Source organism: Diadema setosum, chromosome 19, assembly GCF_964275005.1.
Source record: "Diadema setosum chromosome 19, eeDiaSeto1, whole genome shotgun sequence".
Classification (NCBI taxonomy): Eukaryota; Metazoa; Echinodermata; class Echinoidea; order Diadematoida; family Diadematidae; genus Diadema; species Diadema setosum.
In genome coordinates, this window is record NC_092703.1 from 9,847,998 (window position 1) to 9,868,546 (window position 20,549).

Here is a 20,549-nt window from a genome sequence, read left to right on the forward strand (position 1 = left end):
GTGGTTGTTGGGAGCAGGCTTTGTCGTGGCAGTAGGCCCAACATATGAAATTGAAATGTGTTTGTACACCACGATCCTGTGTGGTCATTTAACCCATTGAGAAATAGTCCTGAGTACACTCTGTACTTGGGCAGGTGTCTGTTGGAAATGCTTGTTATACTAAAATCAGCTTGTCCTCAATGACTATAATGGATTTCGTGGACACTTTTAGGTGTTTCGCCTCCCGTGCGAGGCGGCCATGGATTGCTGCACATTCTTGACCTCCGAGATCGTCGCTGGGGGTTCGCAGGATGGCAAGATCTATCTCCTCGACATCAGGAACACTAGGTGAGTATTTTTGCAATGAAAATCAAGTTAACCTTCATGCACAAAGAACAGGAGACACATGCACACTAACTGATCACGGTTTGTTTCTTGTCCAAATTAGAGCTCTCTGCTCACTTATGGCAGAAAATGATCATGCTAGGATGTGCATGTCATCCAACGAGGATATGAGAATTTGAGATTTTGATCCATCTGTGCCCATGAACTCGCAATAATCTGCCCTGCCAGTTCATTCAAATTTATATCTTTATTTGTGATGTGTTATTACAAAATCCATATACTTTTGGGAAAAATAATTTGTTTAAAAATAGTTTGTTTTGGGGGAGATACAAATTTGTCAGATGCTAACCTTTAAATTGATATATAATTTGCCCTACTACGTTACAAAGAATATAGTATACATGATGTGTCATGCATGCTTACCCGGTCAAACTTTGCATATAATCCGTGGACTAGGTTTAAGCTCTCTTTATGAATTGTGAGTTTGTGGAAGCAATTGATGATAATATACTTCATTTTTGACATGAAATTTTACAGGGATCACTTTACATTTAAAACTGTAGATTTCTAACAAAATGTCAATCTTTTCAGTCAAGCCACCTGATTTTGCAAGTTCTTGAGCATTGCTGTAAAAGTGGAAAGTTTTCGGGGTGTGGAGATTTTTGCGCATTTTGTGCGGCTAGAAGCTAGCCCAAGAATAAAGGCCTGCAAAAATTAATGTTCCACTTATTAATGTCTTGATTCCATAAAAAAACATGCAAAATTTATCTTACCCATCCAAGCACAAAAAAAAGAAATTACTCACATGAAAATATCCATTGTTACAAGTGATGTTTTTCTAACCACTGATTGCTCATGTTTAAAAAGGATATTTAAAAAGAAAAAAAAAACAAAACAAATAAAGACACAAAGCAGATGACTGGGGAATGTTGTAAACACTTAGCAACGGATTTCTTGAGCTAACTGCATCTCATCATTCCCAATGCAAACTTTAACTCTTTATGTGCCACGTTCGCACGTCCGACTCAGTCGAAGGCATGCCAACTTCGCATATTCTGCTCAACAAACAAAGCCGCCGAAACCGATCGATAAATCGCTAATCCCCCGGTACAATGAAAGCGTTTCTCGCGCTTTTGTTCCTCTCAATTACGGCTTGCAGTCTATGTGGTGATTAACTATCAAGCGGTGTCCCTAACTAGATTTGCGTTTACATTCTAAGTTTCTGTCATGGTTTTATGTGCAAAAGTCATGCCTTTACAGTAATGTAGCAACTGGTCATTTAAAAGAAATATTGAAAATAGATTTGTCATACAATGTATATCGAAGCAAAGTTTGGCATTCCTCTGACACTTTGCTCACTATTATGTACAGCTTAACAGAAATTTGAAGAAGTTATACAAATTGGAAACACAGAGTTCTTTCTCAAAGCATGACTACCTTAGGGGGTTTCCACCATGGCGCATAAAGAGGTAAGGAAAGACAATGACCTTTGTAATACTGTGTGTGTTTGTGTGTTTGTCCTCCTGCAGCGGACCACTCTCAATATTCCAGCAATCAGCCTCTCCTGTGCAGTGCATGATGGGATACAAAGATGGCTTCATTGCAGGCACAAGTAAGACTCGAGCTTTAATGCTCTTCCTAGTTTTCCAATATCATCACACTAATCTCTGCCCTCTAAATTGGCAGTGTAACAAGAGATGTGATGACAAGTCAGAATTCTCATAAACACACACATACATCCACAAAACATATTTTCACATTCCACTCATTCTACACATTTTTCTTCAGAATGCAAGGTCATGAGTTGTACAATGTCTCAGCCAGTTTCTCTGGGAGGGACAAAGGATGATATTTAAGTTGTGATTTTTGCTACCAAATGCTGGTATCAAAATTTGGTATTTCAAAGACGAAACTAAAGAAATTCAGACAGATTTCCAAAGGCTATCGGGCATGGTTTTGGCTCTCTCTGGTAGCTTGACTAGTCTCGTGTAGCAACCCTCTGCTTGCTCCTCTTGCAATCACTACAGTGAGAGGGCCTGTGACAAAGACTATACCCCCATGTACCTTTGTATTTTCTTGACATTGTATTTTCTACTTCATCACTGTGTGCACTCAGGCTGAAGACTGGAATGCTGCCCCCTTGTGACCAGTGTGTTACAGTTGTGCAGTCCTTGTCTCCAGTGTTTTTCTTATAATCACGTATCATTTTGCACCAACACGAGCTAATTACAGGATGTGTACATAAAACTCAAAAGCATTCTCAGCTATGTTATGAAGCAACAATGTGACACATTGTTTGTTCTTTTCATTGTGATATGAAAAAAGAGAAAGAAATTGAAGGTTAGGTGATACAACACATCCCATACTCCACGATTGCTCAACAAACCATTTCCAAATGACTCACTGATATTACAGTATGACTTCATAGATTGGAAAAAAACAACAAAAAACATGATGTTTAATACACTAATTAGGTTTTGTGAGTAATAGGCTGCAAATATATGAGGTATACTGTAAAAGTGGATATTTTCGCGCGACTAATTTTTCGCGCTTGGCCGGGTCAGAAGAGTTTCGTGTGTTTTTAATTCCGCGGAATCTAGACATCACGCACAGGAACATAGGGCAAGCAAAAATATTCGCGGGATTTTATTTTCGCGCTAGTTTCTGGTTGCGCGAAATGCGCGAAAATTTCAACACCGCGAAAATTTCCACTTTTACAGTACCAGGTGGCGCAGAAGAAAATAGAATGTACATTGTATAATATGTCTTTACAGGTATTCATCACTGAGAGAAAAGATAATAGGCAGAAATATAGAGAGAGAAAGAGAGAGATAGAGAGAGAGAAGAAAATGAGAGAATAACGAGACAGTGCTTATAAGCTTCTACACATTGTGTATTCATGCAAATGGATAGACATAATGTGCCTGTATACTGTAAAACACAATATATTCGCGGCATGAATTTTTCGCGAATTGGAGCTGACAGCCTTTTTTGCGGCATGAAATTTTCGTGAACTGCCACTGGCATTCAGTGCATATAGTGTAGACAAGAACTTTCGCGTGCATTTTAATTTCGCGAATCTTGGCGAAATTCGCGAAATTAAAATGCATGCGAACATATTCCTCGTTTTACAGTATAAAAACACACTCATGGACTGATCTCACAGTTTATTCTCAAATGCTGCCCTCTCCTGACGAGATGTGTCCATGCACACTGATGCAACCATGATACTCTGTCATTTTCATGTTGTGTGTGTGTGTGTGTATTTTTTTTTTTTTTAGTTTTAGCTGTTTGATTATTTTTCTGTATTTTACAGCAATTTCTAATACAGTTAAAGGAGCATATTCACATGGATCAGCACTAAAGTTCAAAGTCTGCGATGAAATATGGCATACAGTCAAACCTGTCTATAGCAGCCACCCAAGGGAGATGAGAAGAGTGGCCATTATAGACAGGTGGCCTCTATAGACATGTTATCTGACTTTTTGCTTGTCTTGCTTGCGTGTAGGTCCTACATGTATTGTTGTTGTATACATCTATCAGTATTTACATACAAGTACATGTTCTTGTATGTGTACATATATTCATGTGTTTCATGCATTGAACAATGTCGGTATTGATTGAGTTGTTACACAGTAGCATCCATGCAGCAAGCAAGCTTTTCATGAGTTTATTACCATGGCTGAGTGGCGAGTGAATGTGGCAGTGACGATCACTGAATTATTGTTAGCCATGCAGAGCAGAGAAATGCTGAATTATTGGCTCAGCTGTGGCTCCGTATGGGTCTGTGGCTGCTATAGACAGGTTAGAGTCTACCGAATGAAAGAAAATTGGTGGCCGCTGTGTGTCAGACAGGTTGCCATTGTGCACAGGGTCATTGATATGGATTTTTTTTTTTTGGGGGGGGGGGAGAATTTTTTTTTTTTTTTTTTTTCAGCATATGGCAGCTGGCTGCTATACAGGTGGTTGCTAGCGAGGCAGGTTTCCCTGCATGTTTATATAGTGATGAGTTGAACATGATGATGTATTTACCAGTAATGATAAAGAATATTAACTGTAAATTTGGTTTCAACTAGTATAATCAGCATCATCATCAAATATGGCAGGAGTCTACAAAGCCAAACATTGCATGTAGAATGATAGGAACAGTACTTTCTAAATGTAATTTTCAACTCGACTACGGATATACCTACCATGCACTGGATATTCTGTACAGTTAATAAACAGGTTGCACATCATGTGGGCCGGCATTAAAATCCACTCAATATTAATATGACAATCATCTCCCATTCATTAGTAGAAATATCAAAGGAAGGCCTCTCGTTTTTGAGCAAAATATTAGATGCCCGCTCAGATCATGACATGGAGAAAATTGGGGGGGGGGGGGGGTTGGGATGGGCAGAGGGATTGGGGAGAGGAAACAAATCCATTAACCCTTTTCATGCCAAGGACATTGCTCAGTGTGTACAACCCTCTGTAATAGGTTTTTCTGTGCCAGGTAGCCCTCAAAGCACATAAAGGGTTTAAACAGGCTGAAAATAAGATGTTTTCTGGGTCCTGAGGGTCGTGCCCCAGTTTAGCCTGAGTACATCATCCTCCAGAATTTGCGTGTTGACCACTGCCGAGGAAAGGTATGATTACTGAGATTTGCTACTCGCCTTCTCTCCTTGGTCGGCCGGGCGGAGGAGGAAAGGAAACTAGGCAGGCTTTGTTCCCTGGGACCTTGACTAACCTAGTTTGGCTTGCAGTTTCGTCGATATGACATAAAAAAGAACAAAAAATAAAAACAAAATGCCTGTGCTCGCCGCCAAATGTATTTCCCCGAGATGATTATGCAGTCTTTATGAGGAGGGAGCAGTACCCTGCCTAAATCATATCACTTTTCTCTGGAAATTATATGTACATTCTAGTGAGGCTCAATAGTTATTTGTGTGTGTGCGTGTGTGTGTGTGTGTGTGTGTGTGTGTGTGTGTGTGTAATTCATATTGGTTTGGGTTTTGTTTTGTTTTGTTGCTATTATGCTTTGAAAATGTTGTTTACTAGCGTGTGTGTGTTGGGGGGGGGGGGTTCACATGTCAGAAAGCATGACAGATTTTGCAGCTTTCAGATAAAATTAACCATACCTCAGGCAGACTTATTCGCTTTTTTCATATGGAATTTGTAAACAGGTGTTTTGCCACCTGATTATTATGATATGCATAAATTTGAATTAATTTCTCCTTTTTAGTTTTCAACGGGTCATAACAAGCATCTACTTCAGTGGCTTTAAAATCAAATTTTAGTGAAGTTTGATTATTTTAGTATAGTTATGTGTATGTGAAGGAGTACATTTGTCAGGTTGCTATTATTTTACTTTGTTTTGTTTTGTTTTGTTTTGTTTTTTGGTTATGTCATTACAAACATTCATTCCAAGAGTAAAGCATTCACAGCAACCTGGTCTCCTTTTTATAAAAAAAAAAAAACAAAACAAAACAACAACAACAACAAAGGAAGGTTTTATTTTTTTTCATCTTCATCTTTCACCTTCCTTATGGCTGTTGTTGTTGAATTTTGTTTTCTCAGCAGTCTTTGTTGTTGTTTTTTTTTGTTTCCGCGGCGATATATATTTCCCCAACAGTGGTTTGCCCCAATTTTGACAATTAGCACACGGCGTGAAAACGTGATCCGAGCCGGTCATCTCCCCCCGAGGTGTGAAGTGGCCAGAGCGAAAGAGAGAGTGAAAGGAGGAACCGAGAGTAAGAGAATGAGGAAGGAGAGGTGGTCAAGGTCGCCAGTCCAGTGGCTATCGGCTATCGGGTCAAGAAGAGTAATTCCATTAGGAAGAGACTACACCTATACGCTGCCATTTCCCCAGTTTGTTTGGTGTGTTTTGTATCTTGTGTTTTGTCTGAGCGTGTCTTGCTTGTATGTGTATGTTTGTTTTTGTTTTTGTTTTATCATGATCGATCTATATTTTCATATGGGATGCTGAAGTAGCAGGTGGCTGCCTTTTTTTTTTGGTGTGATTCCTGTCTATTACCTTTGTCTTCATATTTGAAGTGTACCAGTATCCTGAGTATAATGTTTGCTTTTGTAGAATGTACTCATGTTTAATATAATTTGCCCTCTGCAAAATATTAGAATTTTTGTCACTCCAATTTTTATATATTTGGGTTTAAATGTAAATTTTAAAGAGTATACAAGAACAAAACTGACTTGAAGTAGACTAGTTGATCACCCAATTCTTTCAATCGAACAATCACGCTATCGATATCTCTTCTTTTTTTTTCCCAAATAGGCCTAGAACAATAGTGATATGCAATGCATGCATGTACTTCCATTGATATCTCGCTATTGGAACTGATCAACATGGAATCTCGATATTAATGGTAAAAACGTATGCTTATAGCCATAAAGTGCACACATCAGTACCTGCAACTTACAGAGCAGAACTTAAATGCGCGGAGCACAAGTGCCAAATTGTTATAGAGATATGATCTGATTTATCGAAATATGTATACTTTCAGGGGCTGTCAGAGGTGAATTATAGCAGCTGTCTTTTGTGTATTCTAGTGGCACACAAATTTGATTTCTAGGGTATGGGTACACTTTATCATGTAGCCCATTTCCTTTTCTCCCCAATTCACTCTGTCTCACTGTCTGTGTCTGTGTGGGGCTCTGTCTGTCTCTGTCTCTCTGGGTATCTGCCTCACAGAGTCTCTGTCTGTCTGTCTGTCTGTCTGTCTGTCTGTCTGTCTGTCTGTCTGTCTGTCCTTATCTGGGTGTCCACCTTGCCACCTCTAATGATACCTGGGTCATTTTTTTTTCTTAACCCATTGAGGACGGTTTGATTTTGCTACAACATGCATTTCCCATAGACACTTGCCCGTACTCGGGACTCGTCCTCAACGGGTTAAATCTTATAAATGAATCACACAATCTACCAGTTTTGTGGTGGATGTATATAAAGGTATAGTTGTATATTGTTGTTCTCTTTAACCCAATGAAGATGAGCTGATTTTGCTGTAACATGCATTTCCCATAGACACCTGCCCGAGTATTGACCGATTCGGGTTCGTTGAGGGCAGCAGACATTTTATGGCACTGGGCGCAGCCATGAGCTCAAATTGCGGTGTCTCAGCCAACCCCCCCTGCTCTCCCCCACCCCCCGGGCAACATGTTTATCGCGCACTTGTAACAAAGGTTCGCGCACTAAGCAAGCATTCGCGCACTCAGTACGAGACGCCCATTGGCTAAAGCAACCATGCATCCGTTTTTCATTCTGCGCGCGTGCTAATGTAGGGAGAGGGGTGGGGAGTGGGAAGGGGGGGGGTCGGCTGAGACACCGCGTAATGGCGCTGCCCATGCCAAAAATACACATAGCGCGTCACAGAATCGGTCAATACTCGGGACTAGTCTTCAACGGGTTAATATACTGTCCATCTGTCTGTCTGTCTGTCTGATAGGCTAACTTCAGTGTGTACCTTTTTGTCTACTTCTGCCTGACTGTCTACCTGTCTGTATCTCTCTCTGAGTGTCCCCCTCACCTTGTTGCTCTGTCTGCCTGTGTCTGAATATCTTTCTGTCTGTCTGTCTGCCCATGTCTGACTGTCTGTCTGTCTGTCTGTCTGTCTGTCTGCCTGTCTGCCTGTGTCTAACCGTCTTTCTGTCTGTCTGTATCTCTCTGAGAGTATCTACCTGTCTCCATCTCGCAGCATTTGAAAGTCACTATGCTGCTCTGTCGGTATCTGTCTGTCTGTCTGTCTGTCTGTATGTTTGCCTGTTTCTGTCTCCGAGGGCTTCAACTTTATTATGCGTTTCTGACTCTGTCTAGACCTCTCTCCCTTCTTCTCTCTCTCTCTTTCTCATTATCTCTCTTACCTTCTTTTTTCCCTCCTTGCCTTTCTCTTGTCTGTTCCTTGTTGTCGCTTCCTGTCTTCAAAGTCACAGGTAACATCCCACAAATCATAAATTATACCTGTATTCCTCAGTTCTACCAACAAATTTTCTCCTGAAGTGCCTAGTAACATCATAATAAGTTGGATTTGGATTGATAATGGTGGCTGAGCTTAGCCCATGATGTGTTAACTGCGGAAAAGTGAAAATGCCTAGATTTCACAATGTTACAGCTGGACACTCATATCCAGAAGATTGCTGTCATACAATCTACAGATCTGAATTTGTTACCCTGAAGTATGTCCTTGTTTGGAATTCACAAAGAGTCTCTTCTTCAAGTTCTTGTGAATGTACAGTTTTTACCTTCATCGTTTCCTCTTTAATCTTCTTTTATTTCTTTTTATCAGAGTGCTTCCGACCTTTCTGAAGCACTTACCTGTACTCAGAAATCATCCCATCTCTGTGATGTGAGGTATGGTTCTTTATAGAATCATACTGATCAAATTAGATATTTACTTCTCTCCCACAGAAGGACAAGATTTATTTCTAAGAATGAAGATCTAATCAACAAGAGTTCTAGTGATTTAAAATCAATTACTGAGAAAAGTAGGCATATTTATGGCAAAGTTGATAGTCTGCCATGGCACTGAGGTGGAAACTCAAATAGTCTGTCATGGTCAAGCTGACTCCGATGTTGACTGTGTCGTGCTTCTAATTGGTTTTCTGAGTGAAATATCACAAAATTCTTATTTTAGGGATAGCCTTATTTTAAGACATTGTTAGATATTGTTGTGCTCTTACACATCTTCCCAATTGAAGTGCCACCATAGTCACTGACTGTGTTATACTGTGAGGCCGTTTCAAACAGCCCAAATTGTCTGATCATTCCATTGGTTGCTATTGTGTTAGTGTGAAGTGTGGCACAACAGTAGCAACAACAACAACAAAAAACTGCCAGATAGCAATGCAATCGAAATCTTACGACAGACCAAGTGCAGCACTGACCAAATTATAGCATTGATCCAGTCACGATCCGCATTGTGTTAACTCTATAATGTGTCCAGACACTTCAGCTGTAATTTACCATGCTTTCTCATCACTATTTTAATAATTTCTTTGAACCTGACCTGATTGTGAGTTTAATAGCCAACCTATTCATGTGTAGCAACGTGCTTCTGTCCAACAGAAAGGTCATGATGACACAATAGGAATTAAGAGAATTGGGTCATCTCTACTCATTTGCAATTAGTTTCTAGAAATCTGCACCAATAGGTGAAGAAAGCATAGTAAGGGTTAATTAAGCAGTGTTAACCCATTCCTCACGCAATTCTCCGAGAGCCTTCAATGCCCCCAAACGAGATTCTTTTTGCAGGTCGACAGAGAGCGAACAGGTTGGTAATCCACCTGTGCGAAAGCAGTCAAGCAGTACATGTATCCCCTTTCCACGGTCAACTACATGTGCCATCAAACCATGAAAATATTGATTGGACGCAAGGTATGAATAGAGCGTGCGCCGATGGGCTCACAAATTCTTTTATACACAAAAGAGGCACATGAATGGGGTCAGCGAAAGCAAAAATCTACTGTACCCAACCTTGATCGCTATATACATCTTTATACGAGTTTTATAGCAAAGCAAGCGCACACTACATTGGAAAAAAAGGCAAATAATCCTGCTATACACACAGTTTTCATACAGAAAGAAAACAGATATTGATAGAAGAATCTTTCTATTAAAGCTATTTTTCTGGGCAGCATAACACAAATATGGATTTAGGCTATGAATGCGGGCACTCTTGTTGACATTTTGGGAACCTGGTTTACCAGGTTCCCATATATCAGTTGACGCCACAGGAACCTGGTATACCAGGTTTCTGTAAAGAACAGGTTAACACCACGTCTAGATTGGTATATTACCGTCTGCAGAAAATGCTGTGCCGGAATGCATCCCAACAACCACCCATATAGACTGCAACATATCAAAGAACACATCCCTTATTCACCAAGTATAAACCATCTGAGCACACTTGCCCAATTTTCTTTTGTGTCACTGCCGCAGACCCAATGATTTGATAATGGCCTTGCATCACTCTAGCTGATCCTTTATCTGAGATAAGGTGTCAGCTGTTAACACGCTGTCGGCAGTGAATGGTTAAATTCTTTCATAACAGGCATCTGTTTCTGGATGCACTGCCAAAACTTCAAGATATTGCAATCATGCATTAAGGTATTAAAGTGTTTTGTTGTTGTTGTTGTTGTTGTTGTTGTTTTATTAAGGCATTTCAAGCAGTTGTTTCACATCAGGGTTAGATATTGTTTTCAACAGCAGGTATTCTATTCTAAATGATAGTTTCGAATAAATACATTGCTTTGTATGTGGAACCATTAATTGGTTCCAGAACAAAAGTGGCATTAAAGAAGAAAGCTAAATCCTTGTTTGTTTGTTTGTTTTTATTGTGCAGAGTTTGTCAAAATGATAACTTTGATGTTTATGAGACTGTGATATTGCCATGTAACTTTCATTGTTCTTTTTATCTAACCCAAATCATAAGGCATACATGTAGATTTTTTTTTGGAAAAATTTGCAAGAATATATCCATATTCTCTGTCCTCAAATGAACATAACATCCCTGATTCACCTTACACTGTGTCATGGAGAAAGAGCCTCATTGAGAAAATGTGCAATAAGTGATATTTTGGATACAACACCAGTGACCAGTTATGTGCAACTGATGTTATGATAGCATGACAGTCGAACCTTTTCTAACATGAACAAGATATTGCACCGGAGAGGATTCTGCAACATTTGAAAGGTCATAAACATTCTTGTTATTAACCCACTGAAGACTAGTCCCCAAGTATAGACCGATTCGGGTTCGTTGAGGGCAGCAGACAATTTGTGGCACTGGGCGCAGCCATGAGCTCATTTTGAGGTGTATTAGCAGACCCCCCCTCCTCTCCCCCACCCCACGGGCAACATGTTTATTGCGCACTTGTAACAAAGGTTCGCGCACTAAGCAAGCATTCGCGCACTCAGTACGAGACGCCCATTGGCTAAAACAACCATGCATCAGTTTTTCATTCCGCGCACGTGAGAGGGGTTGGGAGAGAGGAGGGGGGGTCGGATGATACACCGCAGTAATGGCGCTGCCCATGCCAAAAATACACATTGCGCGTCACATTGGAAAATGTGGTTTAAAATGAAATCAGCTGTTCCTCAACAGATTACTGTAAAACACGATATATTCGCGGCATGAATTTTTCGCGAATTGGAGCCGACAGCCTCTTTTGCGGCATGAAATTTTCACGAACTGCCTCTGGCATTCAATGCATAATTGTAGTGTAGACAAGAACTTTTGCGTGCATTTTAATTTCATGAATCTTGGCGCTTGCGAAATTCGCGAAATTAAGATGCACACGAACATTCCTCGTTTTAGTAAACCTGATTCGTTAACATAATTACCTTTTTGTCACCGAATGCATTCTCCCAGAGCTGTCTTCCATAGATTGAAACTTACCCTAAAGGTGAGGATTTATCACAAGGAATGGGATGGGGATGGAGATGGGGGGGGGGGAATAAGGGGGAGGGGTTGGGGCTCAGGAGTTGCATGAGTTTAATCCCAGTTTGATGGTATTTGCCGAGCTCCTCATCTGTATGTAGGTCAAGCCTCGGGCAAATGGATGGCTTTCTCCAAACTCCAAGGCCAATATTTGCTCCACGGTAAGAAGAGGCATACCACCCGACATCAAGTGATTATTCATTTTTATCTCTCCTCCCCTCCTCCTCCTCCTCCTCCTGATCAATTTTATTTTCATCTCCCTCTTTCTCTCTCTCCCTCCCCATTCTCTCTCCTATCTCTCTCTCTCTTTCAGTCTATCTTTGTACCTATCTATCTGTTTCTCTCTCTCAAAAAAAAAAAAAAAAAAAAAACCCTTGTAAATTCTATGCTCACACATATCCTGTCAATACACATCCCCTTTTGGTATTAGACGTTTTTATCACCATCGCTCACTTTGTTTTTCTCCCGTGAAGAAGAAGAAAAAAAGGAATCTTTGTGAGGAAATTGCCTGTAGACATATATTTCAAACTGAGATAAAATTGTATGAAGGAAAAGAATAATGAAGAGGAAAAGCTCATGTTCTGAACAACATGTTTTTGTACCCCATGGATATAACCTTCCAGTGGATCTTGCGTCCCTTATCTTACTTCATCCCTGCATGGATATGATATCAGATATCAGGTGATCATCTTTCTTGGAATCATGTTTTTGTTTTGTTTTTTGCTCCTGTCTGGTTTGTTTTTCTTTTCTTTTTTCTTTTTCTTTTTTTTTTTGCCTATACATGGACCCTAACACATGAGATACACTGAAACATTTTTTTTTGCATTTTTTCTTCATGTATAAGAAGTATAAAAACTTCCTATATTTCCTTATTTTTTTTTTGGGGGGGGGAGGGGAGCAACAGGTATCAGAATTGTTTAATTGAAAGTGTTCTCTTCAGGTCACTTTTAGCAAAATAAAAGGAAAAGTGAGAGAAAATAATACATCAGGAGACTGATGTATTATTGGATGTAGTTGAATCACCATTGCTCTGAAGTGTAACTATATATAACCTGTTGATAAATGAGTACTATCATTATATATTGTACTCTGTCAGAGAAGTCAGACATACAATGTTCTGTGTTTTACTGTACAATCTAAAAATAATAGGTTCAAGTTTACACCTTTACCAATGTCATTCTAGGAGAACCTTTACAGCCTCCTCTACAAAATCATTAATGTAGAAAAAAAAAAGAAAAAGAATTATAAAATCCATGTACACAAAGAGCATATGGGCTGTGATGCAAGAAAAGGGCCCCTAGAGCATAAAATACAAAAATTGAGTTTTCACCACCAAATTGTAGAATGAATTCTGACAAATTTAGGATATGTAAACCATTTTTCAAATTCCAAGTGCCCCAATCATGAAATTTTTTAAAAAGCATGCTTTGCCCAAATACTGCCACCTTTTGATCCTCCTATGCATTTGCGCGCCACTAGCTAGTAGATCTTTTTTACGCGTTATCGCTTTGTCCCGTGCCGTTTTGTGGCGTTTGTGCATGACAGCGCTAAGGGCCCTTTTCTCGCGTCACGGCCCATATAAATTCAGCGAATCTATACGAATAGTGCTCAGTGGGAGGAGCTTGTTCTTCTGTAAGCCCTCAGGCACTAAAGGGTTAATTATAAAGAATACAGCTCTGATGAGAAATGGAAGAATGGAAGTGAGTTGATGCAAAAGGAGCAATTTTTGTCAGCCAGTGCCTCAGGATTATATCACAGGAGTGTTCATTCGTGCTGAGAGGCTCTCACAAGACAATTTTTCTGCTTTTAAAACCAGAAATATTAAAACCTTTTTTAGCCCTCCCAAACATGAATTTTGGAGGAAATGATCTGAATTGTGACCATTCCCAGCTCTTGTTTAAATAGGAGTTTCCTGGGGTTTTTTTTTTTTCTAGATAATTTTACTTCACACTCCCATGGGAGCTGCTCTTTTCTTTCCAAAAGACATCTTTTCAACATGATAAAGGTCTAACCCATTGAGGATATGGGCTGATTTCGCTGCAACACACTTTTCCCATTGACACTTGCCCGAGTATACTCGGGACTCATCTTCAACGCGTTAAAGGAGAAGAAATGGAGTAAAAGAATGAGAGTAAGATAGAAAAAAAGAGAGAGAGAGAGAATGAGAATGTGATAGAAAGAAAGAGAAGGAGAAATAGAAGGAGAGAGTCCTGGAGGGAAAAGGGTTAATCACATTAATGGGTCGCTCCTCCCGCCCACAAATCCTACCCACACACTCTTCGAGGAACAGCCAATTTCTTGTTCCACTTTTCGCGTGTCCTCGAGCAAAGAGCCCCCCCTCCCCCTCCAGACTTTGCCTATTTGCATTCGGAGACAAGCGCTTGTGGACACTGCGCCATCCTTAGCGCCCGGAATGAGACACGTTTCAGGAGGGTATTACTTCAGCCTGACATCGAGAATTGGGCTAAGCATGCACTACGAGGGTGTCATCTTTCCTCTCGGACGCCAAGCCCCAAAGTTTTCGACCCCCGTCTTCTCCCAATGTCCACATTCGTGCGCCGCGCACGTTAAAGCGCGGATGCGGTTACAGTCGTGCGGTAATACACTGCCCTTATGAGAAAGAAACTGTCATGCATTTAAAGGGTGTGTACAGTTCTGGTTTAGGTGAGGATTTAGCTTTTAATGTTTTGTGAGATATTCAGAAACCACTCTATGAGATGTCAAATAGCATGCAATTCTAAGGGGTATCAAAAGTTTATTTGATAGAGATTGGTTTTGAAATGGCTGAGATATCCAAAAACAAGGTGAAACAAAGAGATCCTAATAAAAGGCGTGGCCTGTCGCCTGTTATTATTATCACCTTTTTGGATATCTCAGCCATTTGAAAACCAATTTTCATTAAATAAACATTGAATCCTTCTTAAAATTACATTCTCTTTCATATTTCATAAGAGGTCTCACTTAGGAATGTTCAAAACATGAATCCCCACCTCAACCAGTACTGTACAGTCCCTTTAAATACCCCTTTGTGAAAGATGGCTCAAGGTCCATCATATTTGGGATTACAGTATAGTAGAACAAATGAACCCAAATCTGTAATGAGAAGAGGAAACAAATGTGGGTTCTATAGAAAAGTGAAACTACTGACATCATTGACCATGGATAGGACCAGCAAATACAAGTGTATTGACTTCTCAACAGGATTGTCAAAATTCTGCATCCGACACAATATCCTTGATTTAACAAAATCTTTCAAATTTGCATTGTATCTATCATGTCTTTGTAGCATGAAAGAGCTCTGCCAAGCCTTTATGTTTACAAAAAAAGAAGAAGAAAAAAAAGATAAGCTTACAAGCTTTTTTTTTTTTCAATTACAAAACTTATACTGCAGCCTTTCCCAAAGGACCTTGGTTATGTCTATATTGTATCTGTCATTTTTTATGACATGAAGAAAAAACACCCAATTAGTCCTGTGAATATGATGCACGAAATGAGGCATTACCGTTGTAGCTTGGACAGTAGATCGTGAACACGAAGTGTAGTTGATCGTTGCTCATCTATCAAATTGGCAGCAATATCACGAGCGAATCATACAAACAGCCAGTGTTGGTTGCTTCACCATCCAGTGTAAACAGTGTAAGGTGTTCTGTCACAAGGATTAATGTTTATTCTGTTTCAAATGGATTTCTTGAAGGAGACACTTCATACACAAGTATCTGACAACCTATCCACTTTAATAATACAAAGTCTTCCACACAAGCTGAATCAAAACTGAACATGATAGCAGGACAGATTAGCTTTGTATATTCACTAGTCCAAAATTAGATGGCCAACTTGAGATGTATTTTGCTAGCTGACTGTTTCAGATTTAAAAATTGCTGATTTAGGTATCATTGATGTTGTGATGTTCACCTTAAATTAAATGATCACACAGCACAAAATTTCTGTACACCTAAATTCAGACACATCGTGAGTGCCTCAAGGCATGGAAGTCGTAATTTCCCTTTTAAGGGCCAGCCAGTCCCATCTCCATAGACAGCCTTGCCATTTAAAATATTCAAGAAACTGCAGATGCTAAGAAATTGAAGCAAACACTTCGAGATAACCGGGCCGCTTGCAAGGCGCCTTCCCTCGATTCTCCTCGATTCTAGAAGATGTGCGTGGAAATGAATCCCACCTATTCTTCCTTCCCCAGCCCCAACCCCACCCCACCCCCACCCACCTTCTCCATCTGACAAATTGTTCCATTCACTTTTTCTTTTTCCATGCTGTCATTAAAAAGCTGGGAGGTAAGAAACACACTGATCATTGATTTTGATAATCATACGCTTGTCTGAATTCAGTCGTATCAGCATCCAGGAGGGAAAAAAATGGAACTGAAACATATTACTATATATTAGAACACTGAATTTGTATACTGATATGTGCAAAGAACAAGCACATGTGAATGCATACTATGTAGAAATTAAAGAGACTGTTAATTTGAGAGAAAGGTGAAACATATGAAATACACAGAAAGACACACACACACACATACACATATATGTATATGTATATACTGTACAGTATATATATTATATATATATTATATATATGGAAAGAGATAAGATATATGTAGTATTTTCTATGTACAAAAGTAATTGGCTTTGAAGATTTTGTGTAAGGTAACATTAACTCTTTATGGGCCACGTTCGCATGTCGGACTCAGTCGACGGCGTGCCAACTTTGCATATTCTGCTCAAACGCACAAACCCCTTCAAAATGATCGATAAATCGCTAAATGCCACAGTACAATGAAAGCTTTTCTCTCATTTCCTTTCCTCTCGCATATACAACAGTGTAGCTTGCATTTTGTGTGGTGATTGACTATCAAGCAGTGCTTCCTACTGGATTTGAGAGTAAATTCTAAGTTTCTGTCACTATCTTTGTGCAAAAGTCCTGCATTTGCAGTAATGTAGCTATTGGTCATTTGAAAGAAAAACAATCACAGACTTGTCATACAATTTACATCAAAGCAAAGCTTGGTATTTTCTCTACAACTTTGCTCACTATACGTCCAGCTTTAACAGAAATGTATGAAAGTTACATAGATTTGAAAAAAACAAAATGTTTTCTCAGAGCAAGACTACATTAATGTCTCAGAATAATGTGGCACACAGGGGGTTTCCACCATGGCACGTAAAGAGTTAAAGAGGATTCTACTTCTTGTCCTGTTTGAGAAATCTTCCCCGAGGTGTTTTTTTGCCGTGGCAGAAGTCCGCTAGGCGGTGTGCATACAGTCACCCAGCTGGCAAAGACCGATGGCTAATAGCTCGGGCATCGCCTTGTTTGCTCCTTGGGGGCTCCGTAGCCCAGCTTCTTCACCCCTGTCCCACATCTCTGTTTGAGTTCATTTGTAAGCAGCGAGGATCTAATTAAACTGGCCTGTATGTACAGGGAAAGGCTGGAGAGACACATCAAGAGAGATATATATTTATAGAGAGAGATATATAGAGATAAAGAGAGAGAGAAAAGTACAGGTAGTTTGATTGGTAGATAAATAAAGAGGGAGAGAGACAGTATAAGATATTGATATAATTTACTAGAATGTGTAAGTGCAGAAGAGATATATAATATATAGAAATATATAGAAATATAATAGAAATATATAGATAATATATAGAAATATATATATAATAGAAATATATAGAAATATATAGAAATATATGTACGTTCTTTTACGTTCTTTAGTTATGTGAGAAATAGAGAGAATGAGAAGAAGAGGCTGAAGTATTGAAGAGTGATAGAAGGATAGAGAGAGAAAGATATGGGGAAAGAGGAAAAGATGGATAGATAGAGAGTGTATGTGACCCTGCATCACAAAACCAACAAAAAGTCGCCAGACAGCGATTTTCATATAAGGGCAGATTCTGAAAGAGCAGACTTGACGCTTTAAAATGATGAATATGCTCAGCTCAAATGGACTCTCTATTTACCTATCTAAATATTGGAGAGAAGGCACACACTCTGGAAAAGTGCGCTTTGAGAAAAGAGGCTATATATAGTGAAGACTAAAGACAAGGGGCTGCATAAGTGCTTGCTTGCCCGGGACCAGTAAAAATCAAAGTCGGGCAAGTGATTTGGCACTCGTCAGATGGCGTCCGGTCGGGCTGTATTTGAATCAGGCTCATGTGTTGAGATCAAGGGGTCATTTAAAGTACACTGTACATTATAGTACTTGTTTCCCCTCTTCATACTTATGTTCAAGATACATCAGCATTTGTAAAACTGAGTTGACACAATTGAGACCATTTCTCCATTGAGCTTCAAGGTCATATAATTGTGCAAGTGTTGTGAACACTTAGGTACGATTTTGCATAATTACAATGTGTATGTTCAATTTATGATCATTTGTGTGATGCAGCTCAAGGACATAGGATAATTATTATCTATTATTTTGGGGGGAAGGGAAGGGGAGGGTTCTCATTTGTATCACTTTGAAAACAAACAGCTTAAAGGACAAGTCCACCTTCACATATACATGTGGATTGAGTGAAGGCAACAATATTAGTAGAACTCATCAGTGAAAGTTTGGGGAAAAGTTATGAATTTTTAAAGTATCTGCGCAGTCACTGCTTGATGAGAAGACTACTACAGTGTATGATATCACATGCGTACAACGATTATAAGGAAAATAAAAAGAGAATTTCACAAAACTTTACTTTTTGAATAAAGTGCACATTTCTTCGACTTGTTATTGACGTATGTTAAGGGTAATATTATTCCCCCTGCCTTCTGAAAGAGAGAAGTTAAGCGTTCTTTTGTTATGTGAGAAAAATGGAAATATGTTGAATTTTCTTTATTCTTTCTTTATATTGTTGTACTCATGTGACATCACAAGCTATAGTAGTCTTCTCATCCAGCCGTGACTAATCAGAAACTTCAAAAATTCATAACTTTTGAATGGATTGTCTGATTTTTCTCAAACTGTCAATGATGTATTCTACTAATATTGCTACATTCTCTCAATCCTTACTTGTCAACTTGTCCTTTGATGTTTGCATTCTTGTTGATTCCATTCTTTTAACTCAACATGGTGAAGTTCTTCTGAATGTCATTCAGTCAATATTACTGAAATAGAGGTTTATGTCCATCCACGATAACACATGGACTGCTGCCAGGTCTTGTTATCTATGGGTAGCTTGTGAGACCTTCAACACTTCGTTTAAAAAGAGTGTGAATACTGCCCTCCCTGCAGCGTCTTGTTTGTCTCGCTCTCGAAACCAGAGCGTGAAGGTCGCGGGTTGTGGGGAGAGTGAGATCTATCTAGTTTGCCGCTATTCGAAAGTGATCTCCCGGCGTGACTCCGTGCAATAGTGTCACCTTGCCTCCCAACAACCAAGCATCCCCAGTGTGTGCTGTTTGCAGCACGTAGCCACTTTGCAACAAGACTTGGGTGGGGTGGTGGGGGGGGGGGGAAGAAGCAGAGAAGGGGATGGGGAGGATTTAATTCTTGCTACATCCCTCCCTCCCCCACCCCCAAATAAAAAAAGTTACGTGCATTCTTATTTTCACTACTCATGACTTTAATACAATGAGGAGGCCATAGATGCAAAAAAAAAAAAAAACCTGTTCATTTGCTGGACCAGGTTTGTATGTGCCAATCAAAAAAAAAAAAAAAAGAAAAGAATGTGTGGTGATACAAAACTGCACATCAATTTGTAGTGATTCTCGTAATATGAACTATGTTTGTACAGCTAGCATTCTTATAGATGAGCTATCAGACGTGTGTGGCCACTGAGCAATGAGTATGACAATGTAATACAGAGCTCAAAATATGATTGTGCTGTCCATGTGAAATAATTTGAAAATACACGTACTAGAACTTTGAGGGAGAAAGAAGTAAAAAGTTTGTTGCTCTTGAAATCATGATAGTATATTGCATCCCTTTTTGATTGCTTCAGGAAACTGTTTTAAGCTACTAAAATTCTTGCATCTGATTAGCTGAGGGTAAATTTGTCAGTGAAAATCACTTACAAAAAATTACTTGGTGAAATGCCCCTGTGAGAATATTTTTACAATGAAATAGAGACGAAATATACAGTCACAAATATTGCAAACTTATCGTACCATTGTGCACCTGACAAATTTGATGTCTTTGCAAAATTGATTTGGCAGTTTGGGGTTTCAGTTTCACATGAGCGATGGGTTGCAGTTAAATAGACACTATTCTAATGTGAAAAACCACTTCATGCTGGCATTGACTGCAGTAAAAATAATGTAGAGTCCAATGAGCAAATAAGCTTCACAAGATCAGAAATGATAATGACCCGAAGCCACAGAAATGTTCAAAATCACTCATTTTCTTTAAACAGTGATATCTGTCACAACCCAAATTAAAGGTGCATAGTAGTCCCGGTAGTGTAGAGGGCGCTGTTGATGATACTGCCAATCACCGTTAGCATTGATACGAAGATTGCCGAAGTTGAGCTGTCATCAAGAGTAAAGCGCGTAGGTGTTGCTAAGTAACGTTGCCTTCATTGTCTTCTCTGCGCATCATGCAGTCTGTAGTAATGCCAGGGTGTGTGCATATGTGCTTCTTATTATGACATCACAAAAGAAGTATGCTAAAGCTGTCATCCCCATCAGCCGAATCATGAGCCGAACTGTGATCGGACCACTGACTACAGTGGATCGGACTTCTTCGGACTCAGGGAAGTGGACTACAGCGTAAGCACTAAAGGGAAGTCGATAGCATAGGTCTCTATAGGAAACTTGCGCCGTGCACCCGCATACACATTTGACTAGAAC

General features: G+C 39.6%; 1 protein-coding gene across 1 annotated transcript in view; it reads left to right on the plus strand.

Moving 5' to 3' along the window:
* Positions 1 to 20,549, plus strand: part of LOC140242751 (proteasomal ATPase-associated factor 1-like) — a 64,221-nt gene that overhangs the window by 9,351 nt on the left and 34,321 nt on the right. The window contains exons 9-10 of the mRNA XM_072322509.1: positions 212 to 327; positions 1,854 to 1,936. Of these exons, the coding sequence (XP_072178610.1) occupies positions 212 to 327; positions 1,854 to 1,936 (199 nt within the window). The remainder of the gene's footprint in view (positions 1 to 211; positions 328 to 1,853; positions 1,937 to 20,549) is intronic.